The following is a 21,096-nucleotide window of genomic DNA, read 5'->3' on the forward strand; positions in this document are numbered from 1 at the left end:
CTATTGGAAAGAGAAGGAGGAATGAATGTCAAGTTGTGGAATGGTATATGAGAAGGAATGCGATGAGGGGGGGAAGTGAAATTGGGGAGATAGGAGAGAGATTTGCCATGGTTGATTTATTGGTGAGAAGATTTGAGGAAGGGATGATTTAGGTTGTTGGGGATGAGAATAAGGTAAGGTAAGGTAAGGTAAGGTAAAGGGATAAAGCTCTGTGTTTCTGGGTTGGTAGAAGGAAATATGATAAGGGAGGGTTCAAATAGATGGGTTAGGGAAAGGAAGGGGAGGTGGTTGGCGATGAGAGTAAGGTAAGGTAAGGTAAAGGGATAAAGCTCTGTGTTTCTGGGTTGGTAGAAGGAAATATGATAAGGGAGGGTTCAAATAGATGGGTTAGGAAAAGGAAGGGGAGGTGGTTGGCGATGAGAGTAAGGTAAGATAAGCTAAGGTAAAGGGATAAGGCTCTGGGTTTCTGGGTTAGTAGAAGGAAATATGATAAGGGAGGGTTCAAATAGATGTGTAGAGAGAGAGAGAGAGAGAGAGAGAGAGAGAGAGAGAGAGAGAGAGAGAGAGAGAGAGAGAGAGAGAGAGAGAGAGAGTGAGAGAGAGAGAGAGAGAGAGAGAGAGAGAGAGAGAGAGAGAGAGAGAGAGAGAGAGAGAGAGAGAGAGAGAGAGAGAGAGAGAGAGAGAGAGAGAGAGAGAGAGAGAGAGAGAGAGAGAGAGGGACAGTATATCCTCCTAGTTCTTACTCTTTCTTAGGCATCTCGTTTGTTCCTGCTAGATGAAGTTCATGATAGATTTTAATAATGAAAACTAGTGTCGATTTTTTTCATATATTTTTCTTGATCTTTTACCTTCAACATCAACGAGTATAACGCAAGTACAAAGGAGAGTTGTCTACGTCTCCAACCTAAACCGTCGAGTGCATTTTCTGAGCGGTACACTTCTTAAATGGGATCACCTGACACTTTTTAATAACCTATAATGACGGGACTGAGAGGAGCTGTTAGTCTTTGTGGTAATCGCTGTTTAGATCAGTGTTAATTTGCAGTCAGCCGTCAAGCTCCATCCTGTAACATACTATTGACCCCTGAAAAATTGAGTTGTCAGTTGTGTTTGTGGTTGTCAGGGTAGGTCAGACATTTGTGTTGTTTTTCTGTACGTTGGTCAGCCGCTACGTGTTGGGTCATGTCTCCTTTCAACCTCGTTCACTGTCAGTCATTGGTTATGTATAGTTTAGCGTTGCGTATGATGAGATTTAGAATGTAGTTTATTGGTGTGTATGTGTGTGTTTGTGTGTATGTGTGTGTGTGGGTGGGTGTGCGTTCGTGTGTGTGTGTGCGCGCGCGTGAGCCTTTTATGTGTGTATTCCTCTGTAAAGCGCCAATACATATTGTTTAGGTATTATAAAAAGAATACGTATTTAGAGCGGTATTTGTTTGGCAGCGCGCGGCCTCTCCTCGCCCGCCGCTGCACGGGGAGGGAAACAAAACACAAAAAAATATCCATCCGTGATCACTGCCGATATAAAACACGAATATCCTGCGGCACAATTTACCTGTCTGTACAACGGAAAGAGAAAAACATATACAAAACACCACCAAAAAAAGAGTATACAGAGAATAATGAATGCACGCATCCCGCCTCCACCGACCCCCGGCAGAGGGCAGCACCGGCACCACCACCACCGCCGCGCCGCAGACCCGTCCAGGCGGAGACATATTTTGCCGGATAATGCCGGATTAAAATTCATTAGGCGCTGATATAGTACATAATAACAGGGGCATTTTCTTGTTATGCATAAATTCGAAAGTCGTCAAGGGAAATATGATGAGGTTTTCCCCGTTGAGGCGCACCCGCGTGACGAGTTAAGGCCCTGGGCTGGTGGGGCTTGCGGTGGGCTGATGGGGAAGGGGAGGGAAGGGGAGGTGTGGTGGAAAGGGGCGGGGCAGGGGCGGGGGCGGGGGCGGGGTAAGTTTCATTTGCGTCAAGCCGGTCAGAACACAAGAAATGGCTTCCTCCGCTGCCAGTCTTTTACCGCCGCTGTAGACAAGAAAAATGTTGAAACTCTACGGTATCGCCTAGCCGGGTTTCGTTTATTTCTCCCTTTGCTCCTCCTCCTCCTCTTCCTCCTAATCTTCTTCCTATTCCACTTCCTCTACCTATTCTCCCTCTTCATCCTTCCTATTCCTCCTTCCACTCTTTTTCTCCTCCTCCTGCTCCTCATTATTTTCCTCCTCTTCCAATTTCTCATCCTTCTCTTCCTCTTCTACTCATCCATCCTCCTCCTCCTCCTCCTCCTCCTCCTATTTTCCCCCACGCGTATTTACAAAATGTGTATGCTTGGGAATATGCAAAATATGTAAATACGATAAGCATCTCATTTATCGCCCAACAAACAGCCTCTTGTTTTTAGTGGAGCCTCAGCGCAGCTTCTCAGGCCACGGATAGTTACTGCGGCAGAATTACCATCAACACGTACTGCCGAGAGAAACTGGGCTTTAAATACACGAAGTCCTCCTGCTACTGTTTGTATGCTACACTCCAATCACTTTTAACAATTACAGAGAAGTGCCTGGCTATAAATACACTGAGAGGGAGGTGTATCGCTGCTGTATGACGCACGAGCAATGCAACTCCTCCCTCAAGGCGTTTCTTTCATCAACAAAAGCAGAAGAGTAAACTGTTTCGCTATATCATGAAAGTCAGCGTATTATATTCAGTCACCAATACCCGTAGAGGTTTATGTAGGAGAATCACAAATGTATATAACTCACCAATAGCCTTAGAGCATCACGTAGGAGAATCATTAATGTATATAAGAAATCCACAGTGCTATATTCAAGTACCGATATTCTGACAGTTATACGTAGAAGAATCACGAGCGGCTCTGAGCGTGTTATATTCTGCTTGATAAATGTTCTCACTGCAGGGAATGAAAGACGAGGGATGGAAACAAGAGGATGAAAGCAGGGGATGGAAGACAAGGGATGAAAGACGAGGGGTGAAAGCAGAGGATGTAAGACAAGGGATGAAAGCAGGGGATGAAAGAAGGGGATGGAAGAAGGGGATGAAACATTGTATTGCCTTTTTCACTTGCTATATTTCAGCCTTTTAGTTTTTCATAGTTGCGAAAGAAACACATAATTGCTTCATAGTACCTTTTCACGTGCTATATTTCAGTATTTTAGTTTTTCATACTTGCTAAAGAAACACAAAAATGATGCATAGTACCTTTTCCACCTGCTATATTTCAGCATTTTAGTTTTTCATATTTGCTAAAGAAACAATTAATTGACGCATAGAACCTTTTCACGTGCTATATTTCAGTATTTTAGTTTTTCATACTTGCTAAAGAAACACAAAAATGATGCATAGTACCTTTTCCACCTGCTATATTTCAGCCTTTTAGTTTTTCATAGTTGCGAAAGAAACACAAAATTGCTGCATAGTACCTTTTCACGTGCTATATGTCAGCATTTTAGTTTTTCATAGTTGCGAAAGAAACACAAAACTCTCATAGTACCTTTTTCACGAGCTATATTTAGGTACCTTAGTTTTTATAGCTGCAGAAGAAACACAAAACTACCCCATAACATCCTTTAAGCTGCTGTAATTAGTCTTTCAATGTTCTTACCGTTGCAAAGTACCCACCGTTTTCCTACACAACGGCTCTCCGCGTGCTATACTCTGTTTATGAGTATTCCCACGCAAGCTCTGTACGAGGCTTTTCTTTAGTCAGTCTGCCAAACAACAAAGAAACAGCGTTCGTTATTATATGCTTCATTTACGTTTTCTTCTTCCGCTTATTCATATACATCGCATCTGTTCTTTGTTTCTCTTCAATCCTCTTCCTCTATAACAGAAATCATCTCCTTCAGAATATTAAGTCAGTCTCCCAAACGAAACAGCAGCGGCGTTCGTTATTATATGCCTCAGTTATGTTTTATTTTTTGTTTATTTGCATGCTTCACCTCTGTTTTCTTATTTTTCTTTTAATCGTATATTCGTGATCCTCCTTCTTCTTTAACATAAATTATCTCCATCTTCACTTGTTCTCTTTTTTTGCGTTTTCGTATTCTTCACTTCTGTTCTCTTTTTCCTGTATTCGTATCTCCTCAATACTCCTTCCTCTTTAACGGAAATCCTCTCCTTCAGAATATAGCGCGTCCTTTCCTACCCCTCATTCAATTTGCTATTTTCATTATTTATCGTTCTTCGTCCGTTCGGCCAATCTGGTAAACAAAGCATTAACCAAAATTATCAGCAGCTGTGTCGCCTTCAGTTTCCAACGTTTTTCTGGCCCATATTTCCAAGTGTTATGTTCTCAATTATCAATACTCTTATACCAGCCCTCCTCCGTTTAGTCAACCTAATAAATACCACAGCAGTAAAAACCTCAGCATCTGTATTTCCTTCAATGTACATCGTCTTTTTACATCCTACTTTCAACGTGCAATAGTCACATTATCGGTAGTCCCACCTAAGTCTTCGTTAGTTTAGTCCGTCTACCGAATACCATAACAGTCAAAACCACAGTATCTATATTCCTTTCAATGTGTATAGTCCTTTTTCATCCTCCTTTAAACGTGCTATATCAACATTTATTAGTAGTATATCGTAAGCCACAATCCGTTCCGTTAATCTACCAAAACACCACATCAGTAGAAAACTCATCATTTATGTTTCTTTTAATGTGTATTGTCCTTTTTCATCCTTCTTATCATCCCTCTGTCCCTCCATTACTACACTCGTCTAAATTATCTTGTCCTCTTTCTCCTCTTTCGTCGCTTTCACTTCCATTTTCCCTTTCTTGGCGTCTCAGGAGTTTGTGTGCGTCTGAACAAGTTTGTCATTATTCCTTCCCCTTTACCTGATTCGTCTCTTATAATGATAACACGCGATACTTTCACATATATCAGTAGTGTTACCTAAGCCTTCCTCCGTTCCGTCAATCTACCAACCACAAGAACAGCAACAAGCAGCAGCGTTCTCTTAACTCAAGCGTCGTTCCTTTCTAACCCTTTTTCCTCACGCCGCCTTCTTCCTCTCTCCCTCCTCCTCCTGTCCCTCGTTTTCTCCACAAGACGCATCAATATTCAAACGCCTTGTTACGCTCCCTCATCTCCTCGGCCAAGGCAGGAAGAGGAAATAGTGAAGGAGTAAGTACATCGATGTCGGAAAAAAAGGGAACTACACGATTACTGCCTCGGTCCGTGAATGGACTTGAATTTCTTTTATTATTTTTTTCTTATTGTCTACCTTTTCTAACTTTCTCTCTCTCTCTCTCTCTCTCTCTCTCTCTCTCTCTCTCTCTCTCTCTCTCTCTTTTCCCTTCTCTTTCCCTCACTCCCCTCCCTCTCTCCTAACCCCTTACCATTCCCCTTTTACGTTGGTGCCTTGCGTGTGGAGGGACAAAGATTATTTAATTATCCTCCTCACTCTAGTTTTCTATTGAACAAGTCTTCGTTCGTGCTGCAAAGAAAATGGGGTTTGGAATTTCCTCTGAGACTCGAGGGGTGGCGTGCGGCGAGGTAGTATGTGACTCCTGTGTTTTCACGGACCACGGCGAAGACGGGAGGACGGACAGAGGCGAGGATAGTGACGGGTGTTAAAGTAAGGAGAGGATGCAAGGGAGCCGATACAGGAGGGACAATGAAGGTAGAAGAAACGGCGTGATGAAGGCAGAGGAACAAGGAGACGATGAAATAAAGAATACGAGGAGATTGGAAGGAAATAAGGAAGTAAGGAAGGAGTAAGGAAGTAAGAAGTAAGAAAAGGATGAAAGGGACTAGTAAAGGAAGGAAGAAGCAAGTAGAAGGAATACCTCGATAAAAAAAAGAGGAACAACGAGAGGATGAAATGAAGGATGTGAGTGAGAAGAAGGAGAGGAAAGTGAAGGATATAAAAAGAGGGAAAGGGATACAAGGAACAGATAAACTTTGTAACGTGTAAGTAAATGGAATGGTTTGATAGAAACAGAAGACGGAGAGGATGAAATAAACGACATGTGAAAGAGAATGAAAAGAAAGGAAAGGAAAGGAAATAAAAAGAAGAACAGGAAACGAGAGACAGATGGAAGCGGGAACATACATGGCGGATTCGAGGATGGCAAAAAAAAAATTATGTATAGAAACGTAGGGACAGGAACAAATTGAAGGACACGGGAGAAGGCATGAAAGCGTAAATGAAGTATAATTGAGTAAAGGAAGAGAAAGGAGACGGAAGAGATGGAAACAAAGCGAAAAATAGCAGGAAAAGGACGAAGAGGAAGTGAGGAATTGGCGGACGGGGAAAAAAAGTGTGTGTCGAACGGAACATTTAATACAAAACAAGAATGAAAAGAATGACGGAAATAGAGTGAAGGATATGGAGGGGAGAGGGTCTGTGATGGTGGTGGTGGGGGGGGGGGGGAGGTGTGAAGTCCTGGTTGCATTCAAACCGATAAAGTAAGAGAACAGGCAAGGAGGTAGAGAGGTGGATAGAGCCATTGACTTTTACGTAGAAATAACCGTAGAAAAGAAAGTTGAGTATGTAACCAAATATAAATCATCGGGAAAGGTAGTAGAAGTATGAAAGAACCAGACGAAACTTGAATTTTCAGTTTGTTAAATAAATCATAATCATTTTTCTTCATTCTCATTCTGTCTTACCCTCTCTTCCTCTTCCCTCCCCAATTCTCCTATCCTTCCCTTTTCCTTTTATTCCTCCCCTCACACCTTCTAGCTTTCCTCCCCTCTTTCTCTTCCCCTCTCCTCCTCCCCCTCTAATGACCTCTCCGTACAAATACCAACACCTCAGCATGGGTCACCGCGGCATTGCATATCACGTGACCTTCCTCTATTACCGTACATACAACCCTTTCCTTCTACCTTTGATCTATGGTAATTAACAGGTACCCACACAATTAACCGGGTCATCGTACACGTATACATCACGTGACATCCATACATTACCCCTTCGTGACCTTCCCATACACTCCTTTCCCCCTTGATAATTACCCCCGACATACCGCGTTTACTAGAGAGAGAGAGAGAGGGGTGGAAGGGGTAAGGGGGTAAGGAGAAAGAGAGAGGGAGAAAGTGTGTGTTTAGGAATGCCATAATAACCCTTGTATCTCATGTTTTATCGTCGTGGGAGTCTCTGTTTGTAGTGGCTAGTGGGCCGTTTTCCCACTTCGGGGCTGTAGAGGGTGAGGAAGGGGCGAGGCGTGCAAGAGGCGTGCTGGCCGGCAAAGAAAGGGAGGGAAAAGTGTATGGGGGAGGCGGGGTCTGTTGCGCCCGGCTGGCAGTTCTCGATATAGTCACTCGGTGTATTGTGCAGCGGCTGGTAATGTTAATGTGGGTGGTTTTAACGAGGACGAGGAGGAGGAGGAGGAGGAGGAGGAGGAAGAAGAGGACGAGGACGAAGAAGAGAACGAGTATGAGGACGAGAATCAGAGCGAGGATGAGGAAGAGGAAGAAAAGGAAGAGAAAAATGAAGACGAAGAGGAAGGAGGACAACGAAGAGGGGGAGGACAAGAACGAAGACGAAGAGGATGAAGAGGAGAACGAAGATACAAAATAAGAAAGCTAAAAAGGATGAAGATAAATACCTCAACGTTAATGACAGAAATGATATTGAAACTTTGCAAGATGAGACTGAACGTATAATTGAACTGAACGTAAAGAAGACAATGATGACGATAACAACGAAGATACAACATAAGAAAAGTAAAAACAAATATAACAATAGGCACCTTAACGTTAACAGCATAAATAACACGAAACAGTTACTTTGCGAGAGGAAACGAGAGGTCGAAGTTGAGTTGAAGTGAATGACATGGCGGCGTGGTGTGGCCGAGGCTGCAGCGGCGGGGTGAGTCGGTGCCCCAGGTGGGTTGAGCAACAGGTGACACTGGTGACAGAGTGCGCTAAATGCCCCCAGGTGAACGGAAGTGGGGGTGAGGGGGGGGGTAGAGATCTGCTCGTTACCATGGTTACATCTGTTTCATTTCCCTTTCACTCTCCGTTTCAAACAATATATTCTCCGCTGCTGTCTTTTGTATGCATGCCTTCCTCCTCCTCCTCCTCCTCTTCCTCCTCCTCTTCCTCTTCCTCTTCCTTCACCGCCTATTCTTTCAGCTTATGTTCCTCCTCTTCTTCCTTCTCCCTTTCTTTTTTCTTATTCCTCCTCTTCCTTTTCCCTCTTCTCTTTCTTATTTCTTCTCCTCCTTCTCCTCCTCGTTCTCCTCCTCCTCTTCCTCGTCTTCCTCCCCAATCTCCTCCACCGCCTACGCCAATCTATACACCTCTGTAGGCATCAGAAAACATTGAAACATTATAACAAACTATCTCCGTGTGTGGGTGTTGAGTTGCTCCCCCCTTCCCATGCCCCTCCCACCCACACACAACCCGAGGCATGTCATCTCACAATCATGTCATCGTAGAAGTGAAAAGTCAGGTCAGGTGCCATAGGGCTATCCAAGAGCAATGTAACAATGTATACCTCTGTGTGTGCGTGGGTGGGTGTTGCGATGCTCTTGAACAGAACGCCAGATAAATAGATAGATAGATAGAAAGAGAGGCAGTGAGACAGGCAGAACTTTTGTGATATGTCAAAGCCAGTGTTGCATTTTGTAAGCTAATGTAGACTTTATTAATTATTTTTGTCCTCATTTTACTGCGCCATCACCAACAGGCATTTTTATTATGATGTTCTAAATACAAACTTCAACTCATCATATGTTGTCTCTCATCATGACAGTTTTTGAAGCATTTTTTTATTTACTTGTGTTTATTATAATGTTTTAAGTACCAGCTTCAGCTCTTAAATAACGTCTAACTCTAAATCGAAATACCAACAACAACTAAATACCAACCCATCATTTCATTAGCGGGACTTTCTTTGGTAGTGTTTTTTTTGTTTTTGTTTCCCGAACCGATATTTTGTTGATTTATTGTTCCCTCCATTCCTCTGCTCACACGCCTCTCTCCCCTTTTCCTCCTCCTCCTCCACTCCCCTCCCCTCCTCCTCTCCTCACCCTCTCTCCCTTTCTGCTCTCATCTCCACTCGAACGACGTGTCTCGCATCCATTTAAAAAACTTTGCTCTCTCTCTCTCTCTCTCTCTCTCTCTCTCTCTCAGTCCTTCAAAGGTATATTTTTTCCCCTGTAATCACTCATAGTTATTAATCGTGATCGCCTTTTTCTCAAAGTAAACGAACTGGGCGTGTTTTTCTCTTCACACACAGTTTTTATCTTTTTATTATGTCTGTGTTAACTGCCAAAGGAATGAACAGGTTATCGGGCGAGATATAAAAAGAAACTAATAAATGGAAAATATATAACAGGAAAGAAGTGTGTTTTAGCGAATTCCCGACAGGCTTGTGATTCCAGGGAGGTGTGTGGGTGTAATGTGTATTATATGTCGTTGCAGTATTTAGGATTATAAGCACATGGAAGCAAAGGAGACTCATAATTTAATATATCTCGTAAAAAACTACGTTGATATCTGTCTTAAACCAATCATTTCTTCTGTTCTTTATCACATTTTTTTACGTACAGGATTATAAACACATACAAGTAAAGGAAACACATAATTAACCATATATCGTAAGAAACTACGTACGTCGATGGCTGTGTTAAACCAGTCATTTCCTCTATTCATCCTTCCTCTGTGTGTTGTCCTGCCTACGACTTTAACGCTTTCAGGAGGGGTGTATCAAGACGCCTCGCCATCAGGAATCGATCTCTCTTTTGGCTTTTATAGGAACAGTGCTGAACTTGCCATTTTGTTTCCTTTTTATTTTTGCCCTTGAGCTGTTTCCTGTACTGTAAAAAAATCGAATATTCTAATGTATATCAATTAGTATTTCCACCAAACGGACGATGTGGGAGACGACTCTCATCTGACCACACAGTCTACACATTTTCCTAAACACGGTGCTTGTGGGGGAGAAAACGAGACAAGAAAGTGTTGCAGTAAAGCATGGAAGATGAGAGAGCGACGAGAGGAAGATACAGAGTGAATGAAGGGATAGAGTTTTTAATGAATAAGGAAGGGAAGGGAAGAGGAGGTGCAGTAGGAGCGAGGAGGCGAGGAGAAAAAGAGGTCGTGAGGGGAAGAGGGGGAAGAAACGGAGCAAGGGTGTGAGTTAAAACGTGTGATAAGAAGAGATAAGGTTGAGGATGGAGAAAGGAGTTGTGGGCGAGGAGAAAGTGAGGTATGAAGGTGTGAAAAAAAGACAGTGAGAGGGATAGAGAGACAGAAATGAGTGGGAAGATGAGAGAAAAACATGTGTGTATATGTTTGGGTGTGTATGGGAGAAGGAAATGCGAGGTGTGAAGAAAGTGAGAGAGATAGAGAGACAGGAACGAGTGGGCAGATGAGAGAAGAAGAACAAGTGTGTATGTGTGTGGGAGTGTATCTGAAAAAAAAAGAGAACGAAAGGAGATGATCAGCTGTACGGAGTTGGATTAGAAGCGAAAATTAAACGGGAAAAGAACACGAAACATGGACACGAAGCTTACATGTTTGAGATAGATAGTTAGATAGATAGATAGAGAGGAAAAAAAGTAACAACTGGTAAATTTTAAAAGGCTTGGGAACATCCACCCGAATTTAACGTGTATAGAATCGCCCTGACTGTCCCTTCCTTTTTAAATGTTTTTGTATTTTAATTTTTTTCATCAGTATCGTGTGGAAGGGTCAGACTCGGCCTCCCCCTTCCCCCCTCCCTTTCCCCCTTCCTTCTCCTCTTCCTCTCTCTCCCCTTCCTCTTTCTTCTCTTCCCCCTCCCCTTTTTCCTATTTCCTCTTCCCCTTCCTCTTCACCTCTTCCCTTCCTCTTCCTCTCTTCCCTTCTTCTTCCCCTCCTCCTCTTTTTCTTACCCTCTCCTCCTCTTCCTTTTACCCAATTCCATTCTTCCCTCCTCCTTTTCTTCCCTCCTACCCTCCCTCTTCCTCCTCCCCTTCCTTTTCCCCTACCCTCCTTCCTTTCCTCTTATTCCCTCCCTTTCCTCTTCCCCTCCTTCCATTTCTCCCTCCCCTTTTTGCTCTTTCCTCCTCCCCTTCCTCCCCCTCCTCCCCTTCCCCCCTTCCTCTGCCCTCCCCCTCCCCCCCAGCTAGAGGATGACCAGCTCTCAGTGTATTTTCATTGCACTTTGTTCGTTTAATCTTCGTATCGTACGTCGTTAATTCCTCTGAGCGTGGCCGAACGAAGATAAGCCCAAAAAGGAGTGTGAGCCGGCAACCTACATGGCGTCACTTCATGTAAAACTGAAATAATCGTTGATGTGCCTAGTTTTACATGGCTGGGAGAGTAGAAAAAAAAAAGATAGTGTTTCCTAGTGATATATATTTTTTTCTAGGGTTTTGTTTTGTTGTTGTAGTTTCAGGGAGGTAATATTATCCTTACCATTCTTTTTCTTCCTGTTAAACTTCCATTCTCTTTATTCTCATTCTTGCTCGTCTGGCTGGAATAGTAAAAAGGATAAAGTATTTCCAAGTGATATTTTTTTCTAGGATCTGGTTTTGTTGTTGCAGTTTCAGGGAGGTAATAAATATCATCCATTCCATTCTTTTTCCTCCTCTTATATTTCCATTCTCTTAACTCTTCTCTAATTTTTGTTCTTCTGGCTGGGATATAAAAAAAAAAGACGAAGTATTTCCCAGTGTTGTATTTCTTTTTTCTAGTGGTTATTTCTTGTAGTTTCACGCAAGTAAATATTATCATTTCCATTCCTTTTCTTTCTCTTATACTTTCATCTTCTTTTTCTTTTTTCAGTCATGTATCCTTCTTGTTTTTTGTAGTTTCACGGAGGCAAATATATATTATCCATTCCATTCCTTTTCTTTCTCCTAAACATTCATTATTCCTTCTCTTTTCTTACCCCTTTATCCATTTTTTTAAAGTTTCACGGAGGCAAATATATATAATCCATTCCATTTTCTTTATTTCTATTAAACATTCAACTTTCTTTCTCTTTTCTTACCCCTTTAACCTTTTTTCCATTCCTTTTCTTTCTCTTAGACATTCGCCTTTCTTTTTCTTTTCTCATCCATTTATCCTTTTTTTCCGCTCTATTCTTTCTCTTCCATTTTGTCTTCGTTCGGTTCTTCCCTCATTTTCCCCTCCATCCCACTTCCTATTCTCACACTCTCATCTCCTTCCCTTCCTTCCTTTTCCTATTTTTTCATCCTTCTCCACTATCTCGCACTGCCTTTCTCCCTCCGTCCTTCCTTCCTTCCTCCGTTCTTTCCTCTCATCCCTCCCTCCCTCCTTCCCCTCTTCTTTCCTTTCATCACTATCTCCTGCTGGCTTTCCTCCTCTTCCTCCTCCTCCTCCTTGTTCTCACTCGCTCCTTTCCTCTTCATTTCCTTTATCCGTCTCAGTTTCCTCTTACTTGTTCCTTATACCATCCCTCTCCTCCTTCACCCACTGTTTTCTATGCCTTCTCTTCCTCCTCCTTCCTCTATATTATCCTTCTCTTCTTCACCCACTGCTCTCTCTGCTTTCCTTCCCCCTTCCCTTACATTCTCCCTCTCCTTCTCCCACTGTTCTCCTATTCCCGAAAACCCAAATATTACTCACCCATGAAGATCCTGTTGGTCCGTCCGTCCTTGTCCATGGCGGAGATGGAGAAATTCTCGGCAGCGAGGATTCGAAGTGGGACGTGGGGCGGCGTGGAGATGCGGGCCGCCACCAGCCTCTCCATGACGTGCACCTCCCCGCTGGTGATCATGCCCCCGCGCACGATCTGTAGGCCGCCGATACCATCCTGAGGGGTGGGGAGAGAGAGGGCGTTAGGGGGAGGAACGTGGCTCGGGGGAGAGTGTGAAATAGGAGTTGGTGTGAGAGGTGGGAGGTGAAGGGCGAGACTGGCTGCCTCCTGTTGGCGAAGGAAAGGAAGAGAGAGAGAGAGAGAGAGAGAGAGAGAGAGAGAGAGAGAGAGAGAGAGAGAGAGAGAGAGAGAGAGAGAGAGAGAGAGAGAGAGAGAGAGAGAGAGAGAGAGAGAGAGAGAGAGAGAGAGAGAGAGAGAGAGAGAGAGAGAGAGAGAGAGAGAGAGAGAGAGAGAGAATGCTGTACTGTTAATAAGAATGAAATGAAAGAGGCTGGAGTCATACATCACGGCAACCACTATAAATAAAATTCACCTGCGCAACTAACGGGCTGGGGCCGCCCAAGAGGCCCCTCAAGACAGTCTACCGCCGCTATAGACAACATAAAAAAAGAAAGAAAGAAAGAAAGTCGGTCTGCTCAGGACATCTTGCAAACCTAACACTTCTTTTCCTCCCTATCTATTAATATGTCTTACTTTTTTTTTCTTGAACGGAGTAGATGTCTACCAAACAGCCGCTTGGTGAATATCAATTACTTTCGTTATCATATATCGAGCAGGCTAGAAGGTGATTGTTTACTCAGCACCGATAAGTTAAGTTTTTTGGCGGTGATAGGTTACTCTCCTAAGCGGCGGTAAGGTACTATTCTAGCGACGGTGTATTGCTATCCGATAAGTCAAAGTAGGGTTCTATTTGTGTATTAATAGTTCTCAGATAATTGAGCAATGATAAGTCACTCCTTTGGCGGGGACAGCGTACTGTTTAGCGGCGACAGGCAACACAGTGAGGTTGTGTTAACGGCGTAAATGGCCTCACAAGATCGACTTATTTGCCGAGCTATTTGCCGAGCCTCTCAGCAAACAGCGACACGTGATCGATTTATTCGCCAGAGTTGCTGGTCGGTAAACAGTCTCAAACATTTTTGAAAGTGCATTGTATTTGCACTCAAAACATGACTGCTAAGTCTGTTCCACTCCACCACGATTCATTATTAAACACATTCTTGCCAATATCTGTATTCGATTTAGATATGTGTATATTAAACCGATTACGAAGACTACCTATGCTTCGCTGGTACTACAAGGATCTGTTCACACCACCTTATCACACGCTGTCACATCAACTCGAAGGAGAAGAGGGTGGGGAGGACGGTAGGGGGGAAGGAGGGAGTGAATGGAAAGTGCAGCGTGAAACTGGGGGAAAAGGAAGGAAAGGAGAAAAGAAGGAAGGCACCACGAGTGTTCCAAGAAGATAGAAAGCGAGGCACAGGTAGAGAGGGAGGCGTGTAAGTGTCTGGGGAAGTCAGCGAGTGGAGATTGGGATTACGAGACAGACAGACAGGTTGAGGGTGTGCAACGGAGGGAGGGAAAGGCAGAAGAGGGAGGCAGAGCGACAGTGATAGTGAGGGGAAGGGAAAGGGAGAGAAAGAGAAATGTGGGAAAGAGAAGAGAAGACACAGGGAGAAGGGAGAACGACGGGCGTGATAGCAAAGGGGGAGGGAGGGGAAGGAAGGGCAGGAGGTGAAGGCGTAGGATATTGGGAGAGGGAAAGGAGAAAAAAAAAGGATGTGAGGATGAGGAAAGAGAGAACGGAAGGGAGGGCAAGGGTGAGAGAGAGAGAGAGAGAGAGAGAGAGAGAGAGTGAGAGTGAGAGTGAATGAATGTGTGTTAAAGAGAGTGTGTCAGAAAGTGAAAGTAAACAGGATGCGACTGATTAATATTTGTTATCAAGTTTCTCTCTCTCTCTCTCTCTCTCTCTCTCTCTCTCTCTCTCTCTCTCACACACTTTTTTTATTCCAGTATGATTCATGTTTTCTTTTTCCTCATACTTCACTTTTACTTTTCTTACCTTTCGCCGTGTCGCACCGTAGACGATAAACATTTGTTCTTTCATATAACTCCTTTTTTTTTTTTTTTGTCTTTTAAATCTTTCAACTCCGATTAAAATTCTCGCTCTTTATATTTCTCCCCTCGGCATCTCATTTCTCCTTTCTCCATTTCTCTGTGTGCCTTTGTTGCTCTGTATGTGAATGTGTGGAGGAGGAGGGGGAGGAGGTTAGGTTGTGTGTGTGTGTGTGTGTGTGTGTGTGTGTGTGTGTGTGTGTGTGTGTGTGTGTGTGTGTGTGTGTGTGTGTGTGTGTGTGTGTGTGTGTGTGTTTTGTCTTTCTCTCTCTAACTCTCTATCTATATCTCTTTCTCTTTGGACAACTATAAATGACGTTAAAAAAAATAGGAAACATTCATAAGAGAGAGATAAAGATAGATATATAGATAGATAGATAGATAGATAGAGAAGGATAGGGAGAGAGAAAAACACTTCAGAAGAACCCATCGAAGTCAGTGAGGCATAGCGTGTGCGTGTATGGCCCTTGGCTCTTCGGGGTCGTGGTGGGTACGTGGGCGCGGAGTTCCAGAGGCAATTATACGGCGGCTGCATTATAGTGGCGGCATTAGCTGGGTCGGGGCCGTCTCTGGCAGCAACCCTGAGCACACGAGGCGGCTGCTGAGATGGCCTGCGAAGTGACCGGCCGAGGGAGAGAGCGAGGGAGGGAGAGAGGGGGAGAGAGAGAGAGGGAAAGCGAGAGAGAGAGAGAGAGAGAGAGAGAGAGAGAGAGAGAGAGAGAGAGAGAGAGAGAGAGAGAGAGAGAGAGAGAGAGAGAGAGAGAGAGAGCGCACCACTATTTCTCAACCTCTATCAAACATTTTTCTTTATTTTTTTTCATTTATTTGATGATTCACACGCACTTTATTATGAGAAAATAAATAATGCTCGGGATAAAAACTCGCGCGTGCATTCCCCGAAAGGGTTTCCGCCTCGAAGGGTGTTGTGATTAGCGACGGTGCAGAAAAATAGTTGTGATTCTAATATAGTTTTTTTTTACGTCTGTGTGTGTGTGTGTGTGTGTGTGTGTGTGTGTGTGTGTGTGTGTGTGTGTGTGTGTGTGTGTGTGTGTGTGTGTGTGTGTGTGTGTGTGTGTGTGTGTGTGTGTGTGTGTGTGTGTGTGTGTGTGTGTGTGTGTGTTTTGGTCTTTCTTTATCTCTACTTTTTGACTTCATTATTTATCTTTTGAGGAATTTGTATACATTAAAAGCATGCCAGTCTGTCTATCTCTCCATCTGTCAGTCTGTCTATCTAACTGTCTATCTATCTTTCTATCTCTCTATCTATTGTTTATTGTTCTTGTCTATGTTTTTAAAGTCATCACCATTCAGAGTATTATATTTTTTTGTGGTTCATGACTATAACAAGTTTTAATATGTGTGTTTACTGATTCCTGTGGCGTACGAAACTCTTTGAAACTCTCTTTGAAACTCTTTATTATAGTTGCAAAAGAAAATGTAAATGTAACAAAATATTTATGGAATTATGGATTATCATTTATGGAGTGTAGTTTTCCACGGCTTCACGCAGCAGGAGGCGCGGCGTGCTGTGTACCAGGCGGGGGTTGTGGCGGCGAGGGCGGGGAGGCACAAAACAGTTAACAGTTCTCTTAATTAAACTCTTTCACAGGGAGCGTTTACGGGTTATGTAATACCTTTTACGTCACCAGCCATTTAGAGCCAATAACCGTCCGCATATTTGAGGATAATATTTTTGTGGGCCGCGTAACGCCGTTCACAGGTTTAGAAACATTTATAACCAATCGCCGTTCGTAAATTCCAATTAAGCTCCCAAAGCGACGATTCAGTTACATCCCCGCATTGTTCCTCCAGCCGCGACCCTGACGCATTAAAGGTCAGCGATATGTAAGCGGTTTGGGCTTCCTGTGACCGATTAACGCTGGTGTGACGAAGTATAAACCGCACATGTTAAACGCTTCCTTGCTGAATGACCCGAAAATATAATAGCTATGTTATTGCAGTGGTATTAGTGTTTGTGACCGATTAATGTTTAAGTATTGAAAGATACACCTTTGTTGCACGCTTACTTGTCGGGTGAACTTACGGTATTATACAGTTGAGTTAACGTAGTGATGTTAGCTTTATCATGTGAGTGTTGGAACTTATTGGAGGAAATATACATACCTATTAAACATTTCCATGCTGAATGAACGTAAAATATATGAAAAGTTAACGTTATATGTTGTGATATTAGCTTTGTGACTGATTAGGACTTATGGGATAAAATATACATAACCTATTAAACACTCCATTCCTGAAGGAACGTAAAATATATGAGGAGTTATCGTTTTCGTAAAGATATTAGATTTCTTGACCGACCAGTAGTTATGTGATGAAATATGTCTTATCGATTACGCTTTCTTGCTGGTTGAACTTAAGATTATAAAGTTTACCGTATTTATATTGATGTTTTGTGTCTGATTACGACTTGTGGAATAAAATAAACAGAGCCTTTTCAACCCTTTTTTGCTGGTTGCGCTAGAAATATGATAAAGTTACGTTACTGTAGTGTTATTAGTTTTCTGCGACTGTTAGGATTTATGGGATGAAAATACACCAAATTAATTCAACACCTTTGCTGGCCGAGCTTGAAATATTATGAGGTTTACGTTATTGTAGTGATATTAGATTTCTGTGACTGATGAACTCTATGTGGGCTTATTCTGAAACACTTCGGCGCCAAGCACACGCATTTGACAAGGCTTTCGTTGGCGTTTTGATCATTTCCTGGGCGTAGTTTTATGACGTGGTAGTTTGACCCTTCCTGTTTACCATGATGAACTCTATGTATTAGGAGCTTATTTTTAAACACTTCAGCCTCTAGCACACACATTTGACACAGCTTTCGTAGGAGTTTTGATCATTTCCAGTGGGTAGTTTTATGACCCTAGTGGCAGTTTGACCCTTCCTATTTACCATGATGAACTCTATGTGGGCTTATTCTTAAACACTACAGCCCCTAGCACACACATTTGACACAGCTTTCGTAGGAGTTTTGATCATTTCCTGGGCGTAGTTTTATGACGTGGTAGTTTGACCCTTCCTCTTTACCATGATGAACTCTATGTGGGCTTATTCTTAAACACTACAGCCCCTAGCACACACATTTGATACAGCTTTCGTTGGAGTTTTGATCATTTCCAGTGGGTAGTTTTATGACTCTAGTGGTAGTTTGACCCCTCCTCTGTTCCATGAACCTAATATAACACTCATTAGAACCCGACTGATCTCTTTCTCAGCTTTTGGAAATAGTTGATGTGATAAGTGGAAGCGTCTGAGAATATCTAACTATACACAACCCTTTTGACACTTCCTTCCTTAGTGAACTTAACATAATGGGAGTTGACGGTGTAATAGCGTTGATGGCTTTGTGTCCCCTATTATTGCTTATGAGAGGAAGCATACACTTAAGCTGTTAGGCGCTCCCTTCCTGGTTAAACTTGACGTATTGGAAGTTGACGGAATTATAGTTAGGTTTGCTTCCCATTACGCTTCGATATCACGCACGTTGCAACACACACACCTGGCCTCCTCGAACACGGTGTTAATGAAGAAACTTGAGCCTATGTTTTGTGTTAGTGTAGACTTAATTAATATGAATGAAAACTTTATATCTATCTACCTATATATGTATCTATCTAGCTCAGTCCCCTCTCTTCTTCTGTCTCCTCTCCTCTGCTCTGTTCTTCTCTTCTCTTCTCTCCTCACCTCTCCTCTTATCTCTCCTCTCCTCTCTTCTCATCTCCTCTCCTCTCTTCTCTTCTCTTCTCTTCTCTTCTTCTCTCTTCTCTCCTCTCGCTTCTTTCTTCTCTATTCTATCTATCTATCTTCCTATCTATCTGTGTGTGTGTGTGTGTGTGTGTGTGTGTGTGTGTGTGTGTGTGTGTGTGTGTGTGTGTGTGTGTGTGTGTGTGTGTGTGTGTGTGTGTGTGTGTGTGTGTGTGTGTGTGTGTGTGTGTGTGTGTGTGTGTGTGTGTTTCTTTTATTCACACACCTCCAAACACACGTACACCGAGCAAGTGGTCAGTTATTTCAAATCGATGGCCAGGCGAAAAGAGCATTCCTAGAAGGTTTCACAACTCTGTAAAGCTTCAGAAAATCAATTAATCTGCTCCGTGTTGTAGTCCACCTTGTAACAGTGACTCGTTACAAAAGGTGAAACGTTGCAGGTATGTTGCGTTACTACATAAAAGTTCCGCAGAGGCATTGCCCATTGATCTTGATCCTGAGTGTCATGAATGTTTTAGAGGCAGCGATGGGCAGGTAAGAAGTGTGGCATGACGGAGCACAACATCCTTTGGTATTTACACAAAAGGTTATAACTGATTGAGACGATGAAGAGCACCACGCCCCTGCTCCGCCATCTGATGACTGGTGTGACTATACTGATGGCTTGTTGCGTTGTTAATGAAATATTTCTTATTCAGGAAATCAGTGGATATTAATTTCTACTGGTGATTTATGTTACTCAATAGCTGAATAGATATTTGTTTTGCTACATAATGAAATATTTTTCATTGCTTGGAACATGATCAAAAGTCACCTTTCCCGGAAGTGATGCAACGTTATTATGTGTAAAATGTTTATTGGAAAATCCCTCAAACTAGAAACCAACGCAGAAAATTATAAAAAGAAAACATTAAAAAGATTATTTGTTTATTTCACTAGATAACATTTTGCTTTCTCTCTCAGTATCAGTTTCAGTATTGGAAAATCCCTCAAACTAGAAACCAACGCTGAAAATTATAAAGAAAACATTAAAAAGATTATTTGTTTATTTCACTAGATAACTTTTTGCTTTCTCTCTCAGTATCAGTTTCCATGACATAAGCATATACACAGTTATACCTTTGTTAATACTCTCCTGGCCGATATGATGGTGTGGAACAATGTAAGATTATGAACTAAGACTGTCCTCTGGCTCTCACCACTGGCAGAGCTTACGAAACAGTCTTGGAGTGCCCGATACACACGACGCAGCTTGTGTTACTCAGCGGAGGAGGTGCACGGTGTCAGGGTGTTAGGATGAAAGGTCTTGAGTTAGGGGTCACCTCTCGTCACGGCTATGGCAGAGGTGGAGGGGGAAGCGGCGTCGTGTGAAAAGGAAGGAGGGGGGGGTGGCATGAAGGCTTTTAAATTAATGAGGCGAGTCTGTGAGGATGTCCTTCACGTTTCATGTCCAGGTGAGAGAGAGAGAGAGAGAGAGAAGCCGGCGGATTTAATAAGGCAAGTGTGTTAATTGTCATGGAGTTCACAATTCATATATATATATCTTGGTTGTTGGAGCCTCGAGGTTAGCTCCTGAGGGATACACGTTCTGCCACCACGTTCTTTGGCTCTCTAGCGGTGGTGTCGCACGGAAAACTCTCTCCTTAGTGAACGTATGAGAGATAGATTAGTGCATGTTTATTATAAGCTCGACAGAAGAAGGAAAAAGAGGAGGACGACGTAAGAATTGAGCGAGTAATAGATTTAGTGGTGGTAGTGGTAATGGTCGGTACAGTTTGTCTTTATAGTAATTACATAATGGGTAGATTAGTGTATTATGCGATTCTGTGTTAACCGTGAGGAGGAGGAACAAAATGGGAGCTAGAGGATGAGGACGAGGAGATAGAGGCTGAGTAATATTTTTTTTTTTTTTTTTTTTTACAGCAAAGGAGACAGCTCAAGGGCACAAAAAAGTAAACATTAATAAAAAAAAGCCCGCTACTCGCTGCTCCTAAAAAGAATCCAAAGAGGTGGTAGTGGTAATGAGAACAGTAATGATGGACACCGATGAAAGGAATGAGATGGAAATGGAGTAATATAGTGTGACTACTGGGTTAGAGTTTGTGGTGTGTTTGCTTTGGTTTCATATATGGATTTTCTCGTCGCCATTTGATAAAGCGTGTATGTAAACAATTTCCAGAAGACAACACTTGAAAACATAATCGTGTGAACACTTATTTTCAACGTGGCAGTGATTAACATTATTAGAACATTGATGGTTAAAGAGGAGATAGTTTTTTGTTGACTTTTGCTATCTTGTAAATGAGGCTCAGGTATACAGAAGTGATATTAGCCAGAGTGGTGATTTCGATGATGAAGAGGAAGTGAATGCCCGACAATAGTGATGATTTTCGACGTGGTGATGGTGGTGGTGATGACTGAGTCCACGGGTGATGACACATGACAGCAGCGTTAGGTCTGGAAACAGTATTAATCGTCGCAGTTAGAGTTAGTGAGTTGTTATTGCCGGTAATTGTCATGATGGTTGCGGTGATGGTGGAGGTGGCTCTGGTGTAAGTAGGGACTGTGGATGAGGGAAGGAGGGGGGAGATAGCTGAGGTATGGTATATTGAAACCAGATTAGGGAGGTCGTTTTTTTTTTTTGCATTGGCT

The 21,096-nt window shown here is 42.8% G+C and overlaps 1 protein-coding gene across 1 annotated transcript in view; it reads right to left on the reverse strand.

Moving 5' to 3' along the window:
- LOC126997583 (delta-sarcoglycan-like) overlaps window positions 1-21,096 on the reverse strand; it is a 50,533-nt gene that overhangs the window by 24,533 nt on the left and 4,904 nt on the right. Inside the window, exon 2 of the mRNA XM_050858752.1 lies at window positions 12,567-12,753. Within this exon, the coding sequence (XP_050714709.1) occupies window positions 12,567-12,753 (187 nt within the window). The remainder of the gene's footprint in view (window positions 1-12,566; window positions 12,754-21,096) is intronic.

This window comes from Eriocheir sinensis, chromosome 12 (assembly GCF_024679095.1).
Source record: "Eriocheir sinensis breed Jianghai 21 chromosome 12, ASM2467909v1, whole genome shotgun sequence".
Lineage (NCBI taxonomy): Eukaryota > Metazoa > Arthropoda > Malacostraca > Decapoda > Varunidae > Eriocheir > Eriocheir sinensis.